Source organism: Stegastes partitus, unplaced genomic scaffold (genome assembly GCF_000690725.1).
Source record: "Stegastes partitus isolate 25-593 unplaced genomic scaffold, Stegastes_partitus-1.0.2 Scaffold732, whole genome shotgun sequence".
NCBI classification, from domain to species: Eukaryota; Metazoa; Chordata; class Actinopteri; family Pomacentridae; genus Stegastes; species Stegastes partitus.
Genome location: NW_007578463.1, coordinates 148,766 through 170,391, shown reverse-complemented (window position 1 = coordinate 170,391; position 21,626 = coordinate 148,766). Strand labels below are relative to the sequence as shown.

General features: G+C 41.4%; 1 protein-coding gene across 1 annotated transcript in view; it reads right to left on the bottom strand.

The window, feature by feature from the left end:
- LOC103364248 (protein FAM19A2) overlaps nucleotides 1-21,626 on the bottom strand; it is an 84,455-nt gene that overhangs the window by 9,571 nt on the left and 53,258 nt on the right. Inside the window, exons 2-3 of the mRNA XM_008291306.1 lie at nucleotides 19,903-20,006; nucleotides 4,965-5,120 (exon numbers count right to left, since the gene is read on the bottom strand). Of these exons, the coding sequence (XP_008289528.1) occupies nucleotides 4,965-5,120; nucleotides 19,903-20,005 (259 nt within the window). The 5' untranslated portion in view covers nucleotide 20,006. The remainder of the gene's footprint in view (nucleotides 1-4,964; nucleotides 5,121-19,902; nucleotides 20,007-21,626) is intronic.

Genomic DNA, 21,626 nt, shown 5'->3' with positions numbered 1-21,626 from the left:
GTACAATCTGGACAATAATGGACCAAAACAACAAAAACCTGGACATTAACACACCAAAATATAAAAAAACCCCTGCATATCAAGACATCTTCACCTTCTTTTGCCTCTTTCCAAGCTTTAAAAAATGTAGTTGCGCCAACTAATTTTTCCCTATCACGTGAAAGGAATTCTTATTTAATATGTACTTAATTAGCATAATTATGAACTCATGTTTTTAAGCTGACAGACATTTGAAAAATTAACTTGCTAGACTATTTGATTAACCAATAATAATCGACATCCCTGAGACAAGCATCATCTGGAGCCGCTGAGCGTTTCGATTCCGTCATAAATAGTGACTAATTGATTTTTCACCTCCTAATCTCAGCTCGGCACCAGTTAGTCGAATTTACGTTTCAAGCACATTTCCTCTTGACGCTAAGAGCCTGAAATGAGGCGCCTCCTCGAATATCTGTCAAAGCGTCGTAGCCGCGTCTCATCAAGCGCCGTCACATTTTGACAGATAAGTGATGTAAGATTTGCTGTTTGACTGCTAACGCTCTCATCTATTTTGAGTATTCAAACGCATGAGACTCCTTGTGATGCGTGTCCACGTGTCGAGGATGGGAACTGGAAACAGGTGCCACTCTGCTCATGTGGAGCTAAAAAAAAATAGAAACCCTTCAGTTGCGATGAAAGCATCACCTCAGAAAAACACGGTGACGTACAAGACATTTAAATCTGGCGTATTACGGCGGTCATTATCCGCATCTCCCTCCACCGGCATTAGCGTTCCTCCTAATGAAGAGGACGGTTATTATAATCCACACATAACGCCGGAGCCTCACTGGAGTGAACTGCACAGAATGAAGACTTTATGACATGAGGGAATCAATTTGTATTATACAGCCGCGGTTATAGCAGCAGTGCGGTGTAAAAAGTGCATCGGGTCAACTGCGAGCAGATGGTGGTTGTGTAACAGCGGCTATTAAAAAGCCACAAAGGTATCTCGTGAAATGAAATGGGACTATTGATGACCAAACATACAAAAAAGTGCATGGGATTCATTTCACTTAACGGTTAATGATGCTTTAAAAACATGAGGGCAGCTCGGGCTGAAAACATCTGGGAGCAAGAGGCAGAGTTATGCTCTGATGTATTTATTTTAATGTTTTTTTTTTTACCGGAGCTGTCAAACCTGCCTGTAAATCTCTGCTTCGACCTTGAGCTCGTATTCATAAATGAGCAGGAATGTTTGTTTGCATATATGTGGCGGTAACGTGTGTGATGATGGCATGATGTGAGCCACATCGATGGAGTTGGTTTCATACATTTAAAAAAAGAAAATGTCGAAGTAGCTTTAATTCCACTGGTGTGCCAGTCGGGAAGTACGATTTTTCACGAAGAATCTACCCTGTATTTGGTACTTTTTCTGCTTCCAAATGCAGAATTGCAATTTATTCTGATAAAATTTTAGTTTGCAAACATTATTTTGATATGACTTCATAGTGTTGCATCAGCCTAGTATTGTGTGTAATTTAACCCTTTCAACACTAAGTGACTTTGGCTTGAATTACCATGGCTATATGCCTACATGCCAGGGTCCTCACCAGGATCCGTTGCCAATTCCCGCAACTCGTAGTTTGTTGTTTGAACATAACTTCATCAGAAGTTGTTTTAACTCAAAAAGTTTGATGCAAACTGTTGCGTTTGTTTATTTTTTTGTTGCTCTTGATGTGGGTGTTTTTAAAGTCTAAAAATGGAAGAATCTGGATATTAATGCACCACAAATCCGAAACTTTGATATCAATGGACCAAAACAACAAAAACCTGGATATTAATGTACCAAAACATTTAAAATCCAATTAATGCACCATAAAAATCCCCAAAAATGGACGTTAATGGACCAAAACATGTAAAATATGGATAATAATGGACCAAAACATTTACAATCTGGATATTCATGTACCAAAAATCCAAAACTTGGATATCAATGGACCAAAACAACAAAAACCTGGATATTAACACACCAAACATCTAAAATCTGGATATTAATGCATCAAAAAAACAAAAAAAATGGACGTTATTGGACCAAAACATGTAAAATCTGGATAGTAATGGACCAAAACAACAAAAACCTGGATATTAACATGCCAAAACATAAAAACCCCTGCATATCAAGACATCTTCAGCTCCTCTTGCCTCTTTTTAAGCTTTAGGAAATCTGAAAAATGGAGCCAAGAGGAGGCCCTAAAAAAAAGCCCTGACTTGAATTACAACATACTGAAGGGTTAATATGACATTTTTTCCCCAGTTATACAGATAAAATAAATAAAGTACTGCTTACATCAGCTTTAAGCTGTCTTTGCTGTTATCATGTTTGGTTTTGTCTCGTGAGAACGTGACAATAGAAGTCGCCGTGATTGTACAAGACGACCCTTTAAAGAGAAGTAATTCAGAAAACGTTGCTTGTATTTTCTATGACTACGACTCAGAACTACACATTTAGATCAATTCAGGTTTTCTCAGATGTCTGGAGCTTCATTTGTCTTCATAGATAAAGAGATTGTCTCACAGAGTGCAGCTAAAGGTAATCCCTGGTCGTGGGAGATAGAATAATTAAAAGGTTAAGTGCTGATCATTTTTTTTCCCGAGATCACCCATGGAGCTTTAAACTGAGGCCAGTGGCTCACAGCTCTAATTTGCTGAAAATGTCAATAGGAAAATGTCAAGGAATAGGTCAAACATGACTGGGTCCAGAGTTTAGCCAGAAATACGCGCTTTTCAGACCAAAGTGAAGCAGCCACTTGAGCCGAGCCGGAGGTCTGACACATTAGCATGCTAAGAGACCTTCCAGGTCGCAGACTTCATAGTCTGCAGCGGACAGTCACAGTCGTCTGTCTGTGACTTAAAAAACATCTTTGAAAGGCTCCAGGATTCATCACACGACTCAAAAATCAGTCCTAATATTGGCAAATATAGTTAAGCTTGTACAGCTAATGGAGGCTGAAGTATCATCAGATAGGAGATCCAGAGAATATTTCTTATGTAAATATGCAAAGATGCAACTACTTCCAGTACTAAACAAGATCCGTCACTTCATTTAAAACTACAACGACTTTTGCTACTCCTACTATGTTACTATGTCTACCTTCATGCCTACTGTTCTTTAGTAAACACGTTATTGTACATTTTAAAGGGATAGTAGACCAATGAAGCCTTTCAAGGGAAAAATGACGTAAATCTATAAGTTCAAACTTAAGCTTATATTATTTGGAATTGTACAATTACTATTGCATTGACTGAGTTTTGACGTCTTAAAAGTCAGTTGTAGGGAGGTTTGAAGAAAAAAAATGATACTCTGTAGGCAATATTTGTCAGTTTACCTCATCCAGATATCAAGAACCTGGATGTAAATACAGCGAAACATCAACAACCTGAATGATCACACACCAAAATGTCAAACACAAGGACAATAATACACTGCAGCATTAAAAATCTGGATTGTAACACCCAAAAACATAAAATACCTGGTGGATAATAATAGATCAAAATATCAAAAACCTGGATATTATTGTGCAAAAACATCAAAAACCTGGATTATAGTGTGTGAAAACATAAAAAATCTGGATATTAATGCACCAAAGCAATAACAACCTGGATATTACCATGCCAAAAAATAAAATGTCTACATATTAATGCACCACAATATCAAAACCTGGATAGTAGTGAATTAAACCTCATAAAACCTGGATATTAATGGACAACGGAATCAAACACTTAGATATCAACACACCAAAAGAGTAAAAACCTGGATATTAACACACTAAAACATAAAACTCCTTGATATTATCGCTCCAAAGCCTTAAAAAACCAGGATATTAGTGTACCGAAATCAAAAACCTGGATTTTAATACAGCAAAACGATCAACAACCTGAATGATCACACACCAAAATGTAGAACCATGGAAAATAATACACTGCAACATTAGAAATCTGCATATTAACACCCAAAAACATATAAAACCTGGATAATAATGTACCAAAATATTAAAAACCTGGATGTTGTTGTGCAAAAACATCAAAAACCTGGATATTAATACCCCAAAACATGAACAACCTGGATATTACCATGCCAAGACACAACATTTTTGCATCTTAATGCACCAAAATATCAAAAACGTGGATTTTAATGCACCAAAAACATAAAAAACTCAAATAATAGTGTGTGAACACATAAAAACCCTGGATATTAATGTACCACAACATTACCAATCTGGATATTAATGGACCAAACAAACAAAAAAATGGACGTTAATGGACTACAACATGTAAAATCTGGATAATAATGGGCCAAAACAACAAAAACCTGAATATTACCACACCGAAACATAAAAATCCCAAACATTCTCTGGCTCCAGACTCTTTTATGTGCAGATTTGTTCCTTTCTTTTGTGATAGTAGAAGTATTTGGGGGGTTTTGTTCAGACAATACAAGCAACATAAACAGTCCAACTTGGGACCTGTAAAACTGTGACGGGCATTAATCAGCGTTATCTGACATTTATGGAGGGTAAAAAGAAGAAGAACCTCGTTTCCCTCTACACTGTAAACATTGTCCTTTAGTAGGACATGCATGAAATGGGCCGCAGCATACTTAAGCATGTTTTCACGTCGGGGATATAGAGAACGGCTAATTAATTAACCAACAGATTAATTAAAACCCACAGGGTAGCGAGAGTTCAGTAAATAATTCAGGTATTGAGATGTTGGACTTTAAACAGGAATGGCGTCTTTATGTGCGGCCATCACGTGTCCCGTCCACATGCTGCTCAGAAAATGACCTTTCTCATTTAATCCCATGCAGCTGTAATCTTACAGCACCTCTTAGAGATTAAACTTTTCATCAAGATTCATGGAAATTATCAGCAAAAAATTAAGACACCAAGGGTTGCCCATGACTTATTGAGGCTAGCGGATCGTACCATCTACGCATGACGGGGCGGCTCTGGTGGTTCCGGCCACTTGTCCGGGGAAGCAGGAGCACTTGACGGTTTGCGACCGCTCCTCAATCTTGTTCTTGTTGCAGCAGCGGTGCAACGCCACGACCTCGCAGGTGCCCGTCCGGACGTGGTGCGCTGCTGGAGACACAACAGGACAGATGGAGCAGTGAGCTGCAGCCAATCATCAGCCAGAACATCGCTCTGTTTGGTTTCTGTGGCATGATTTGTATCACCTCTATCTGTCCCAGTAGTGAAAAAAATTAGCAATCTCCTTAAAAAAAGTCAGTTCAAATATAACATATAAATATAACATTCTGTAAACTCGTTCATTCAACCTTTATGTCATCTATCTAGCGTGCCCTCATTTGCAATGATGTCGAGAGTACAACAAAAGCAGAAACAGAGCAGTAATCAACAAGAAAACAAACACAGTTAAAAATAACTACAGTCGAGAGCAAAGTAGTTTGTAATTGTGGTTTTAAATCGGTGTCGTTGTGTTAATGTGTGTAGTAAAATGTAATTTTTTAAAAAGAATTGTCCCAATGGAAGCATCCATCCATCATCTATACACCGCTTAATCCTCACTAGGGTCATGGGGGGCTGGAGTCTATCCCAGCTGACTCAGGGTGAAGGCAGGTTCACCTGGACAGGTCACCAGTCTATCACAGGGCTACACTTAGAGACAGACAACCAAGCGCACTCACATTCACACCTACGGACAATTTAGAATCACCAATTAACCTCAACATGTTTTTGGACTGTGTGGGAGGAAGCCGGAGAACCTGGAGAGAACCCACGCTGCACGGAGAGAACATGGAGACCTTCTAGCTGTGAGGCAACGATGCTAACCACCGAGTCACCTTGCAGCCTCCAATTGAAGCAGCAGAGGCCATAATATCCAGAGTTTTAGTCTCCGATGTGGGTCGAGCTCCAAGCAAACATTGTTCATTAACTCATCAAATCATATAAAACCTCGACATTAATGCGCTCACAACATTTAAAGAAGCTATTGTTAAATTAATGCTGAACGCTGAGGCGCCAAAAAATTAACTGTCTCATAATAAATGCAAGTTTTTACAAGCACTTTTTTTTTTACCTGAGGTTATGCATGTTTTATTTTTAATATTTAATGAAGGATATTTACGTGTGTAAAAATGAATACACCAACACTCATATATGTATAAGTCAGCTAAAGTGGATTCCATTAGAGAGCTATGAGTTTACCTCACAAGGTTAAATATTAAGTTAAAACAATATAATGTTATTTATCACAGAGTAGTTCAAATATTATGGTTAAAACTCTACAGAGTTATATAAAACACAAATATATTTGACTAGTAAGGAAGAAACAAACAGTTAATTGTAAACATGACTCTTGTTTGTTTGCAGAAAAACTTCACGTGGAACCTTTAAACTCACATGATTTATGAAACAGCAGCGAAACCACATCTACAAAACAGGGTTTTTGTTGTTGTTGTTGTTTTAACCAGTTTAAACTGGAACATTATAAAGAAATAAGTTATTTTACAGATTTTTCCCCCTGTTTGGTTAAATTACAGATACCAGAAAACACAGGAAAATGGATTATTTCATGTGTTAACTGTAAAAACAAACAAACAAACAACAACAAAAAAACAGGCCAAAACTGAATAACATCTACATCAAAAGTCGTTGGTAAATGATATTTCCTTCTTCTTCCAATGTTTGACCATAAAATTAAATGAAATATATTTAATTGTTTAAATCAGAAAAGAAAAAAAAAAATCTAAATAGTTTATAGATGTTTATCTTAATTTGAAAGAAAAAGTATTGAAAAATAATAAATAACATTTTAGTTTCCCCTTACAAATAGTAAAAAAAATATAAATTTCCATATTGACTATAAAATACACAAAAACTGTAAATAATGTCCACGTTAAAAATCTGGTTTATAAATAGTGTTTTCTTCTTTTACAGTGTATGAACATAAAATTAGTGTTTTGGTGTAATTAAATAAGCTAAAATTTGAATTATTTTACAGATATTTGCATTTATTTGAGCGTTACAGCATTCCACCATATTAAAAAACTACTATTATAGCATTTTTTTATTACAGTGTCGTTCTTTAAGCAGCACAGAGAAGAAAACCGACAGGATTCTGCATCATAACCACGATACAGATCACTATTTTTATCCTCACGGCCGTATTTGAATATCAAACGCTACCTTTTAAACAAATCACTCCTCAGGTGTGACTCCAGATTCCTCACGACAAGCAGCAGCCTTTAAATAAAACCTGGGAAAGTGCAGCGCTGCAGTATTTGGAGCCAATTTCCAGATCACGCTCCATTGTCTGAATTATTTAGAGCCTGAGCTGCTCCATTCTCTTTTAATTGCATGTGACATTTTCATGAGGTGTCCTTCTGCAGAGATACTCGCTGCCGCTGCGGTAAACAGTAAATCTGAAATGACTGCACGGCGCCGGTGCCGAGCGTCGGTACTGTAGCGGCTCAGCTGGACCCAGCTCATTTCACTTTTTTTTTTTTACTCTGGCGACTTATAGCGGCGGACGGTTCCGGGCTGCTAACGGTGATAGCATCGGCTGCTTTTCCTGGACTGATTGATATTAACCCCGATAATGTTCTTTTTTTATTTGCGCTGTGGAAGTCATTACTTTTATATTCAAATTAACTGTGGATCCAATATTCCTCGCATCAGATATTTCACCGCTACGATATGAAAGGTGGGAAAACACAATACAAACAGCTCGGAGACAGAAAAGGGAAAAGGGCCGTTTTGGTTACGCAACTCTCTTCCTCAGAAATAATGCAGGTCGTCGCCCGACAGTCGCGGGACTCCAAACGAGCGGCGATATGAAAGACAAACACAAGCCGAGCTGCTTTAGATGTTTGCGAGAGGAGCTGCTGCCAGGAGCTTCTCGCTCAGAGACTGGCTGGATTTGGAGTTCTACTTGGACGCCCGCTCAGCCTCCTCCTGCCAGCTCACACAAAGACGAAGCCTCAGGAATCGGGCCGTCCTGCAGAACCCACAGTCCGACTTTAACCCTGCCGTGACGGAGGGGATCCTTCCCGCCCCGGACTCTGCTGCTGCCGCTGCTGCTGCAACAGTTGTAGCTCTCAAAGTTTTATAAGACGCCATGAAATTTGAATAACAGGATGCAGAGGCACCCCGGTGGCAAAACATGTCGTGTGGCTGCAACAGCCCCGGTGTGAGCCCGGCTGGGGACCTCTGTTGCATGTCGTAGCCGTTCCCCATGTTTACTGTCAGCTGCTCACACACAGGGGACGGTTAAAGCTTCCCGGCATGAAAGATTAAGGAAATGCTTTCCTCAACGAGGAAATATAGTTAAATGCAGGGATGCCTAAGCTGTGGCTTGGTTCTGTTAGAGGACGTGTGCTGGCTTTGATACGATACCTACAGTAATGTTTAGCTGACCTAAAACTATTTATGTTAACTGAATGAAAAGTTGCCTGATTTCTGGTTGGACATGAAGATTTTTGAACACATCCTGGACTGCCTTGTACTGACATTGTCCAAAAAAAAATCACAATTTCTTTATGAATTACACAAAAAATAAATTAAGATCAGCTCACACGTCACATGGCTGCATATCCAAGTGCACATTTTTTGCAGAGATAAGTGGGAAAAGCACTTTAATGCACATTTTAATCACCTACTTTCACTATTCTGCAGGAATTCACGTGTAAATGTCTGACTTTTAGCAGTTTACAGCAACACAAGTTAATGTTATGTGTACGAAAGCTGCATGTAAAAGCGTTAATGACACAGTTTGACAAAAAGTTAGCGAGACAAGTTAGACAGTTATTATTCTAAACGAATCACCTCTTCAAGCTCAAGAAAGTTTGCCTGTTACAGAATTAATTTATTTGTTTGAATCAGGAATACGTTATTGATCCTTCAGGACAAATTGCCAACATTACAGTTGCTCCCGTTCAAAAAATATAAAACAAAAACACGAATGAGCGACTGTGGCTCAGGTGGTAGAGTGGGTTGGCGGTTCGACCCCCAGCCCCTCCACAGTTGAAGTGTCCTTGGGCAAGACACTCGACACCTGAAGTTGCTCCCAGTGGCCGGCTTGCGCCTTGCATGGCAGCTCTGTGTATGAATGTGTGTGTGAATGGGTGAACACATTGGAAAGCGCTTTGGGCAAAGGCGCTATATAAGTGCAGACCATTTACAAATAGAACAATTTGAGGGCATGATGTACTAATCGTATCGGTCACATTTGCTTTTTAAATCTTTTTTTCAAGTCTGTTGGCGAAATACTTTCTTGTATCGGCTTCCTCACTCCTTTAAAACATCTTTTGCAGATGATCTTTGTGGCGTCTTTCCTTCGCTGTCGGCTACTAAATCGAAATAACTCCATATTTTTCGTTGTGCGTCTGCTGTGGACACCTGGCGTCATGGTAAACCCTGTACCTGCTAGCATCGACTGTTAATACGACATTAGCATTTAGCACAGACAGCGTTCATCACAGAGCTGCTTTAAGGCTGTAGGGTTATGTAATATCCTGCAATCAGTAAACAGGATTTACAAACCGTCACAGATAAGTTAATTCATTTATCTTTATTTCAGGGAACTTTTCTGTATTATAATTATTAAACTAGTTGAGCCTCTGTTGATGATACAACAGTAATAATCAGAAGTCAGACCAATTAGCTCAAACATAATCAACTTTATTTGCTGCTTTGACACAAAAGGAAAACTCTCACGTTTCTTATTACGGTGACTAATCTACACGAGGAATCTGTCTGATGAACATAATTCACTCTGATTTAAGAGTTCTTTGATGTGCAGAGTTGCTTTTTCTTTTTCTAATTTTTATTCACGGGACTTTGTTGACAGGCTGACTCCACACGTGCACCGCAAAAGAAACACCGAAAAGGAAGATTTAGTTGCTGGATAGAAATATTTCAGCTACAGAAAGAATAATGTCGACCAGAAACAGGTGCTTTGTCTGCAGCGTTTGGCAGTTTTTGCTTTTTTTTGCCATTTAAATTGGCCCCGCAAAGCTCCGAATGAGCCAAAACTGGATGCCATTAAAAACAGAAAAGCTGCTTTGAATCTCTTATCCAGCGTTAACCACATAACCACATTGTTTTTCATTTTCAATGCAGATGCACCCCTTACCAAAACAGTTATTCACGTGAAAATTCCTGCTTTTTTCCCATTTTTTTGCAGATAAACTACTGATTCCGGTCTCAGGTTTCATGGTGCAGCCTTCACCCAGAGCCAGCAGGTTTATTACAGGTCTGTTATGACTTGATTACACCCTTTAATAGATTAAAAGAACCTACTTATATTTGACTCTAATGCAGTCTAATTTCCTGGACAAACCAAAGCCCTGAGGTATTTTACATTACCTCGCCTGCAGGAAAAAAAAAAAAAGGAAATCATTTGTAGTGAAAATGGACTCCTTGAAAAGTTACGTAACGTTAAAACCGACCTTTTTGCTCACCGAAAAAGAAAAAAAAATGGAATGAATTAGACAAAAACACGACCTTTTAGTGGTGAATCAGAACATAGCGCGGTGCTGCAACTTAGATAAAGGACGGAGGAACTTCTTTTTTATTTTGTTGTAGCGTCAGAGAACAAAATGACCAAAATATAACAGCAGCAAAGTCGGCGCTTTGCTTTGACAGGACCGCTGATCACTTTGATGTAGTTAAATCCAAGAAAAGGCGGCGTGACGCAGCGATCCGGCGAGCTGCTGACAAGCCCTTAAATAGGTAATAACAATAATGTTTTGATCCCTTCCTTCTGTACCTGCCTCTCAGCTGAAACGAGCGCCGACGGCTCTCAGGATGGAGATCAGCGCCGGTGACTCACGGGTTTTCGTGACTTTGCGCCGAGCAAAGAGACGCGACTTTCAACATCCGCTCAATCTGAAACTTTGCTTTTGAACAAAACCCTAATTTGGAAATCCAGTACATTATTAAACGCCAAGGAGCGAACGTCTGCAATGAGCCGAGGCAGAGGAAAGATGAGACGTTTCATAAATTACGCCCTCCGCTGTGTCTTCCTGCTCCGCTTGCTCTAAACTGCTCTTATCTGCAGGCCTTTTACTTTGGTCCTTCACTCTCATTTCTCTGATTTCTTTTGAAGGAACCTTTCCGTGACCGGATCACAATGCAGTCACGTATGTAGCAGGAACATCATGAACGCACCGGTTCCTCTTCTCTGATTCCTGAGAATTACACCGCCATTAAAATCCCTGCTGAGCAACATGTTGCTTAACCCTCTGATCCAGAGGCGGTTTCTGGACATTTCTTTGCTGCTTTGACATTTTTACCCACTGTGGACTCATTTTTCACTCCAATATAAAGTCCTGCACCTCTGTGGAAACGGTACAACCATAACTAGAAGCAGATGGAACTCAGAGATGTCTTCTGTATAATCTATAAGGAGGGTATTAACATAAAAACATAAAAAAGTTGAATGTCTTTGATCCTTTATTTTGCAAAAATGGAAAAGGCTGGAATCAACATGTTATTGCAAGTGGCCACAAGAGTTACCAATACTGAAGAAATGGTCCGTCTATAGACATGTTTTAGTAGTTTTCATACTGGATTCATATCTGCTCGTTACACAGCCTGCAGTTCAACAGAAAATCCCTGAACGTCTGTCATTTAACTATTGGTCGCAGCAAAAATGGCAAAAATTTAAACGAGACATGCAACACTAGGTGATTTTGCTAAAATGACAAATATCTGTTTTTTTTCCAAAATAAAGGCTCATCACAGATGAGTTTTTTAAACACTATCAGAAATGACAAAATCTGATCTTTTTTTTCCAGTTTGTACAATTTCTGGCTCTGACAAATGGTGCAGCTTTGGCTAATTTTAGGTATTTATGTATTTATTTTGACAAATTGCTGGTGGGTTTTAGGGTTCAGCGGGTGAAGTGTTGGTTGACGGTTACATTAATCCAACCTGTTCTGATTTCCGTGGATTCAAAAACTGCTGTTTTGTTAAAGCTGCTGGTGTCACAGAAATATACACCAGGTGTCCTCTGACTCCGGTGCCACCTTTATTGGTATTTGATGCCTTGGGACGTGTAGGAGGTTTTGTCGTTGTTGTTGTTGTTTTACCGTAAATTCCAGACTAAAAGCTGCAACTTTTTTCACACACTTTGAACACTGCGGCTTTAACAATGATGCGGCTAATTTATGGATTTTTACGAGTTTTACGAATTTGCCTCGAGATGAAAGTGACATTGAGAGCGACAACGAAAGAGAGACTGAGGAAGTTTGTGACAAAGTAATTCTGTACGTATTTGTGTATGTTACTGGTACGTATTTTGTTAAACATTTAAAAAGTCTTTCTGTGTAAATATCTCATGTTACGCTGTTTTCAAGGATATGTAGCGGGAAAATATTTTAACAACAAGCGGCGATGAAGTCTCTCTAATGTTGCCTTCGCTGCTAACGCTACTATTCACTTGCGTATTCGTGGCTAACTGGTTGACACCGACTCCCCTCCCGGGTCCCTGGTCGAGGAATCTTCCCCCCGGTATGCTGTGAAAAAGTCCTGGTGAGGCCCCTGAACAATACGACTAATTCCCTGACTTTTTAGATGCACTTTAGCCATTTAGGACCCTTAAAGCAATCATTGACAATTTAGAAAATCCTACTTTTTGATCATCTGTCGATCATCAGTCTCACTCTTGCTCTATTAGATGTGAAGCTAAAGCCAGGAGCTGATTAGCTTAGCATAGCTTAGCATAACAATTAGAAATAGAGACAAGCTAAAACCTGCTACTTAACACATTGTATTCCATTTATTTAATCTACAATCAGCTAAATGTAAAAGCTTGTGAGGCTTCCAGGCCAGAAGAGTCCATCACTTTGAACCCCAGAAGCATCTCGGGATCAAAACTCAATCCTGAGACTCGACTGTGACGTGAACTCCTCTCCTTGATGCTGACTATCAGACAGTATTATGTTTGTGTTTTTTTTAACCAGCCATTTGTTTCTTTTAGTGGCTCTTTTGAACCAAAGCTGCTTTCAGCGAGGACTGATGGGCTTTTTTCTCGGCGCGGTGCTGAAATTACTTTGCCCGAGAAGCTTTTGTACGTCGATCCCCGGAGACGCCGAGAAAACTGCAAATGATGCATACTTTGTATCATTCATGAAGCTGTTGTGAATGATAATGTAATCATTGCGTCGCTTTATACGCGCCGTTGTATGCAGCCAGGGGAAGAAAGGAAAAACCCCCACCGCCTCTCGTATGGAGAAATTATCTGTGACGACGAGCTCGCCGACAATAATTCCCTCTTTACAAACGTTCATAATGAGGAGTCGAAGCGTCGCGTTAACAGTGATGAACGGCCTTCTCCTCCAACTATTTGTTGTTTGTCGCACTTCGGGGAGTGACAGATGTCGAAGCGCTTCAGTCGGTCTTCTCAGCAGCCGCCATCGCAAAAAACCGGATCCAAGGAGCCAACCGAGGCCGGGGATTGATTGTTATATTTAACGCGGGGGATCCTGCGGCGCCTCTGACTTTTAGTTACCGCGCTCTCGAGGGGTTGCGAGGCGGTGTTTTCCTTCCTTGGCAAGATGCTTCTTATGCAACGTATAAGTCATTTTTATTGCAAAGTGCAGAAAGTGGGAAGGTGCAGAGCAAGCAACAATCTGAGGTCATACGTCAGCGTAACATTTACAGCGGCGCCCAAAGCAAATGATGGACTGCAGACTGAATGTGCACCTGAACCACCTGCACGCCGCCGCCGCCGCCGTCTGAAATTACAGAGAAAATATTTAATTCCTCTCAGGCTGAAGTTGCCCCCTTAGCAACACGTGTGCTTTGATTCTTGCTAAGTGGTTTCCCATTGTGGACGCTGAAACTCAAGGCTGTAATGCGTCTGCAGGGATCGCACTAGCGCACCGTTTGAAGGTCAGAATTTAAACCCTCTGCACCAGTAAGTACTGTGAGCAGAGCAAAGGAAGGTTCAGGTGGAGATGTAGCCCCTCTGATAAAGCTGTCCCCGTCACGAGGGTGTTTTTTAAAATATAACTGATGAATTACGCCTTCATTGACTTGGAGCTTCACTGCTGATTAACTCCGTCACATATATGTTTGCTTTTGCACATCAAAGCTGCAGCCTGTTGCGATTGTGCATTTCACTCACTGCAAGCTCATTTTCACTGCATTATAAAGTCCTGCACCTGCGTTTTAATGTATTCTGTGCAGTTTAACAGGTATAATGTGATAAAACCTGAAAAAGTGACGGTTGAATTTCTTTATTTTTCCAAAATTGGGCGAAGAAATGGATCCCACAGGTGTTACCAATACTGGGGGGAAAGATGGTGTCTCAAAATATTATAGATAATATACAATTGACTCCAAAATTAGTTCCATACACAACCTTTCTAAACACTAGGGCTGCTCTTAATTGCAATTTCTGGGTTCCGGATAGTCGGGCGCAATTAGTGAAGCTGACAGGAGTGGCGGACAAATGTTTGCATCTCAACATTGATATCCGGATACCACCACAACGACCAAATATTCAGATGTTTGGATGTTCAGGTCCAGCACTACCAAACACAGCCTGCAGTTCAGCCGAAAAATCCCTAAATTTTTATCACGTGACTGCTGAGTCGCAGCTGAGTCACTTGTAGCTTCACAGTTGCTCCAGTGAATGCACAATTTTTTTGTTTTTTATAGAATCTGGTGATTGAACACGGTGGTTAATTTTTAAACGGGACACACAGAATAAAATGATTGTGATTAAATATCGTTGGTTAAGTTTCAACGTGGAATGGCCAAAGTTGAAAATCTAGCCATTCTTTCCGTTCTTACGCTCAATAAATGCTGTAATTTGGGCAATTTTTTTTGATAACACGTCTTTGAAAAAACCACCAGCAGCTTTTAGATTTGAGGAGATTACGCTGAAAATGTTCAGTTTGCTGCAGGGGGCTCTTTGTCGTTGTTAACTCGGTCTTAAAAGCCCGGCGCGAGGGTTCACATTTAGCTTGGTGTCCCTAAAAATTACATCCTTATTGGATGTACCTTGCAATTTACGCCCAACGCTCAGCAGTGTGACTTAAAGGTAACACAGCAGAAATCTTTTCCTGTACTTCCATTCCACATTTTATCAGCCTAACCCCGTCCAGATGAATCGTTCAGGGTGGAGATGGGGTGAATATTGATGGCGCCGTCATGTCTGGATGTAAATAATGAAACTCGAGGCAGCAGCTTAGTTTAAGGCCTGCTTTAGCTCAAAGACTGTTTCTTGGCCAGGTCCATGTCATCTACATCTACAGATGGCCACCTCACAGTGACAGCAAGACTTGTTGTCCCACTCAGTTTCCAGCTTGGCTAAGAAGCTGCTGTTTCTAGTCTACTAGTTGGTTTATTTTAGTCATCTATTTTTACAGGGAAAGTGCACAATTAAAAGTAATTGCAACAGAATTTGCATCTGTTGTCCCTGGACAGGTAGAAGGAAAAGAAAACAACCACAGACCAATAACAACACTTCATAAAGCAAAACTTAAAAGTCCATCAGTGTGAGACAATATATCCAATTATTAAAATCAATGAATGCAGTCATTGGTGGTGACATTATGTACCAGCTTCAGCCAAACCTCGAGGCTAGTTTTAAACACCGCAGAGCTTCCTGAGTCTCCTGAATGTTTGTGGGGATGGAATTCTGCTTCATTGCTGCTTCAACTGATAAAAGCTGTCTTACTAAACTGAGATACGGCGTTATCAGTTCACTACAAACAAACCTGAGTGGTATCTGCTCGTCTCTACTCTTGATGAGAAAACAATTTTTCTCTAAATACCAAAACCCGGTCCGATCGATGGAGGCCCCACCTCACAACAACTAAAGGATCTGTTAACGTCTTGGTGCCTGAAACCACAGGACGACTTCAGAGGTCTGTGGAGTTCAGGCCTCGATGGGTCGGGATGCACATTTTGAGCAACTGTCTTAACCGACAATCAGCGGCCTTATGAGTCAGTAATCGCTATAACACGAGCTGAGTACAGTGAGTATAATATGTTGATTTATCAGTTTTTGATATTGGAAATGTACCACAAACTGGTAGTGCTGAGCAGCAGAATCACTGTCCTGCCAGACATCTGCTTAAATATAACACATGAGCTCCTGCTGGTGGGCATTAAATGCCCCACAAGACTTTGTCATGGTGCCTGATGCTAGCTAAACCCCCACAATGCTATGCTAACATAGAAACGACTGCTTCCTCTTGTCACTACACAATTAAACAGTAAGAAGCTCCACCTGGTGGCGCAACCAGGTACTACAGCTAATCAAAGATATATTTTCCGACTTTGATGGTTTTGGTCTCTTGTCTTATCAACTAAAATCATTTTGAGCTGCACAATATCAGGCAGGGGCCTGCAAGGTGGTTTGGTGGCTAGCACTGTTGCCTCGCGGCTAGAAGGTTGCCGGTTTGCGTCTCGGTGAGGACACCCGGGATCTTTCTGCGTGGAGTTTGCATGTTCTCCCTGTGCAGCGTGTGTTCTCTCTGGGTTCTCCAGATTCCTCCCACACAGTCCAAAAACATGTTGAGGTTAATTGGTGATTCTAAATTGTCTGTAGGTGTGAATGTGAGCGTGCTTGGTTGGTTGTCTGTCTCTAAGCTGGGATAGACTCCAGCCCCCCATGAACCAAGTGAGGATTAAGCGGTGTATAGAGGATGGATGGATGGACAGTATGAGGCAGGTGGTTTTAATATTGTGTATATTACAAACAAAAACACCACTGGAATCAGTTAAGTTTGGGACAAAAAACATAAAAGGATCAATTACAGCAGGCGCTAACTGCAAACAGATCAGACGTCCTCACGATGAGCCGAGCCACCTTACCACTAATCCCCCTGCCTCTGCTCTGCTGCTGCTTCCTGGTCAATAAAGGACAAGCGAGCAGAATGACCACAGACACTTATTAAGTTTGCGTTGTAAACATCCACAGTAGTAAAGGACAAACTCCTCCGGCGGTATCGCTGCCTGACAGGAGAGCGCAAAGTCAAACCTGAGAGGAAAATAAACTGAATTTACATAACTGTCAGAGGAGCATGTTTGATGGCGACGACAGGATCTCGTCTTCGCTGACACGAACGTCGCTTACAGAAGCTCACACGTCCTTGTTGAAATGAACTGAAATTGCCCTCTACCTCGTCGTCTGTTTCTCGCGCTCGCTGTGAAGATTTTGTCTGTTTTGGACGCGTGTTCTGGGTTCGTTTCATCTCTTGAATGATAACAGGTTTACAGCAACAGAAATAACACCCGGGGGAAATTAGGGGTTTGCGGTGGCTATCAGAGAGAAATTGAATGCGTGCGAGATTATTCTGATCCACTTCCTGCTGAAATGATGAGCGCCTTGAGTGGGAATCGCTGCCAATCAAAGCCACGCGCATCAAAGCGCCGCGCTCCCATCTAATTGGTGGACCAGGAGAAGAGAGGTTTGCATGATTTCTATCATGCTCACAAATGGACGTCCAATCTGGCGGCGGCTCTGCCTGTACGCCACCAATTACCTGAGGCCTTTCAGTGGGACTCCCGGTGATGAAACATGTGGGCCGGCCTCTATTTGTAGCGTTGCTGAGTTGCCATAATTGATCTCAGTGGGTTTTTACTAGTGACGACTCAACAGCACTTTTAATTAGACGCCGGGTTTGGCTCGTACCCTTCAAAACAGCCGTTTCAATCCAATTACTCCTTCATTTACGGCTGTGACGTTTTATTTCTGATGGAGAGAAGTTCCTGTCTGAACCCCTCACACAAGAAGTGGCAGCAGTTCCTTGATTTGCCCGGTGCGGGAATGTAAAGCGGCGCAACAGAACCAATGCATTTGTGCAGCAGGTTGTTCTGTTTTGGGGAACTCAAACGGGTCTCCGAGGGTCTGCTCGGTTCCTGCAGAGCCAAACGAACAGATGGAATGAAACTTGTTGAGAGAGAAAAGTTGTCTGAGTGTCGGCGCTGATGAAGACTTTGTGTTGAGCCTCTTTGGGCCACCTGGCTGATGGATCACGGCGAGCACATGGTGGGACTCGGGCCCACAAAGTGACGTTCTTATACAGCTAAACTGCATTCTTAGCTTTGGTTGTTACGTATCACCAACACATTTGACGTTGATTTTATCGCTTCACTGTTGCTCCGTTTTAGTCAACCAATCACAGACTGGTCGGTAGAAAGAAAATAGATTTCCTTTTTATTATTGCTACTTAAATTTGTGCATTTAGTTTCACTAACTCGGCTTCTAACACACACATTTTTTGTCAATCAAAATCCAAAGAATATGAATAATGCGAGTACGAAAACCGATGAACAGTAACCACGGAGGGTTTTGTTCGTTCCAGTTAAAGTGAGTAAAGTTCTTCTGCGCCGGGAGGCTTCAGCAGTGATGGAAGGAACAGCGTGCGTTCCGATATCTTTATTTAAAGAGGATTCAGCTCAATCTAGCCTGACAACTTTCACATGAATGTGGCGATTTTGGCTCTAAGTGTCATGCAGCTAATTTTGCACTCTTCACCTCCGTCGTAGGGATTCGTGGAGGTGAGAAGTTGCACAAATCTGCGCTCACGGCTGCCGACTGAGGAGGAAAAGTGTCGAAGAATCTGCAGCTTGTTTCACTTCCTCAACTTCAACTGGAAGAAAAGACGGAACGCTCAGCTCTCCGTACGGTAAGTGGAAGCTAGGACAGTTTTGCCAAACGTCCGTTACCAGCAGCTGATTTCTGACTTTATGTCCAGTCAGACTGAAGGTTAATGCTCATGATTCATTCAAAAAATGAGCTTTCTGCTGATTTTATTTTCTCCTAAAATCAACACCATAGAGACGATAATAGTGCAACGTTAGCATGAAATATGGCAGATTGAAATCTACTGAAATTATCCTTTTAAGTGATTTTATTACATTAATAGCACACAAAGTCCTACAAATGTGGATGTTTAAAGTGAAGTTTGAAGTTTAAAGTTTTGTGCAAAACCCAGTAGTTAACAATAAATACAGAGTTACTGACTCCAAACAGAGAGCACGCCATTTTATAAGTGAAAAATAAAAATGTAAAAATCACAAACTGACTCTCATTTAGGGAACCACCGCCCTGAAGTTTTGCAAATCATGTTTCCAGGGGGCTAATGCCTTTTTAAGAGAAGCCAACCTCCTTGTGGCCTCCCCGTAGTTTCACTCTGTTTCGAAGCACTGCTCCGCTTTATGGCTTCTCCTTTTTATTTTATTTTCCACAATCAGAGGAGTCGGTTCATGTTTCTGCATGTGAAAGAATCTGGACGATCTCAGCATTACTTAAGTAAATCTCTAATTTACTTATTTTTCATGTTTTTATCCTCTTTGCACTGCTGTGGGATCAATCATGTACGTCTTGCTCTAGCTTTTCTTTTCCTACAGTAAATTAAACAAACAGTTATATGTGTAAACCGTCAGATCTGAATGTGTTGCATGTTGATCTAAGTGGTGTTTCCCTCATTCGTGCTCCTGAAACTTTCATTAAGGAGCCTCGGTGGTAAAAGTTATTCTGGAGAACTACTAGTTTTCTGCTTTGACTTGCAGTAAACCACCAACTTTACCCTTTAGCACCATGTAAGATGAAACAAAAGCAGCAGAAAATGCAGCATTCTGTGTAAATACGTTGCTTGTTTTGATGTAAATCTAAGAGTTGCACCGCTACATATTCTTGTCACTGTCAAACTTAATGAAGTGTGGCACAAACTCAGCTGCTCAAAACTTTGTCTGATAAGCAGCGAGGTTTCAGCCTTGTGTTTGGCTGAGACGCATTTGTTCCGGTAAGATTTGCATTTACTGGAGAAACGTGTCCAGATGTTGACATCCAGACGCACCAGCAGCTACACCTGAGCAATCACCGCAACGGAGCCTGAAAGGAGCAACACAAAAGCAGATGTTGCTCTCGTCTCACCTGTCGTTCCTTCTGTCGGTTCGGACATCTCGCAGACGCTGATCACGAGCACCATTAGAAGTAGAGCTGCTTTGCTTCCGATCTGCGTGTATCGCTCACTCATCCTGGAAATAAAAAGAAAAGAAAGAAAAAAGAGAAGACAAGGCACAGAGGGGAGCGTTAACACCACTTGTTAATTATCTACAGCAGCATTTTTAGCCAATTTGAGGTGATGAAAGAACAAGAACACAACATCACACTTCGGTATATTTACATTTACCAGCTGACACCTTCTATTAGCGTCTCTGTAAGCTTCCACTTTGGTTTTTTTTCCCAGCGTGAGCCGTTGAAGGCTTCACGGCAGTAAGAGGTTCCACTAACTAGCTTAGCTTGTCTGGATGCGTGTTTGCTCTTATGAAGCAGAGATACAGGCTATTATCCTTCTTCTTGCCTTTCAAAACAAACTGCAGCTGTGAGAGCACCCTAAGATCTCTGTCTCCAAATCCTCTCCTGCCTCCAGTGGAGCTCCCCCCCACCACCACCACCACCACCACCACCACCGTGAGCAGAAGGTGAAGACCCTCCGCCGCCCCACCAGGCTTCAGTAAGCCTCTCCAGGATCTACGGCGGAGTGGAGAGCAGGCGGCCCCGCGGTGGCTAATCCGTCCCTCCGCAGTACCTTTTCCTCTGCACTGCCTCTCCCTAATGAAGTGTGGTGGAGCCGAGGCCACACTGCATAAACCATCTGGCACGGCGTGTTATCGCTGACAGACGACGATCACGTTTCAAACGGGGGGGGGGGATGCGGGAGCGGTACGGTAATTACTGGAAGAGGCCCGGTATCGTATGGCGGCGGCGTACAATGTTACAAGCTGCGTTTACGCCTTATTTACCGCCTCCCGCCTCTTATCTGCCTGCCGCATTGACATATAGATTGGCTAAACCTCACTGGGGAGCTCAGATTATTTGTGTAATTAAGTTTATTTTTGCAAAGCAAACATGACCTTTGTGGAGGTTTTGTTATACCTCCCGGTGTCGCACAGGAATTAGAACCCGGCGGTGTGGCAAAACAGCACCGACAGGACTCGCATGTTTAGCGCGTCCTCTGGAATTATAAATAGACGTCTGACACGGAGACACGATGACAACAGTTTCACACACAGACATCTGCGGTAGCTTATTTTGACATAATTAGAACAGTGCAGAGAGATAAAGGTGATAAACTTCAACAAAACCCTGTTAGAAATGGACTTTTTCAATCATGTATGTAACGGAAATATTCTCATGTGGATAAAGTGAGCAGGAAAAATCATGAAACCAGTCGTGGTCGTGACTTTTCGGCTGAGTTGGGTTGAACTGCAGGCGGTGTAGATCGTATAATAATTATTTTTATTCATCTTAATATTGTTTCGGTGTGGAGCAGGTACGCAAAGCATTTCACTGCACGTTATACTGCATATGACTGTGTTTGTGACCAATAAAGGCCTTGAATGCTTGAGAGCAGTATAGAAATAAAATAAAAATCTAAGTAGGAAACTATATTTATATAGTATGTAGAGCCACCTTTTTTTTTTCGTGTATCGGTAACTCATGTGGTCACATAATGATTCCAGGTTTTTAAAATTATTTTAACATCCATCCATTATCTATACACCGCTTAGTCCTCACTAGGGTCATGGGGGGCTGGAGTCTATCCCAGCTGACTCAGGGTGAAGGCAGGTTCACCTGGACAGGTAACCAGTCTA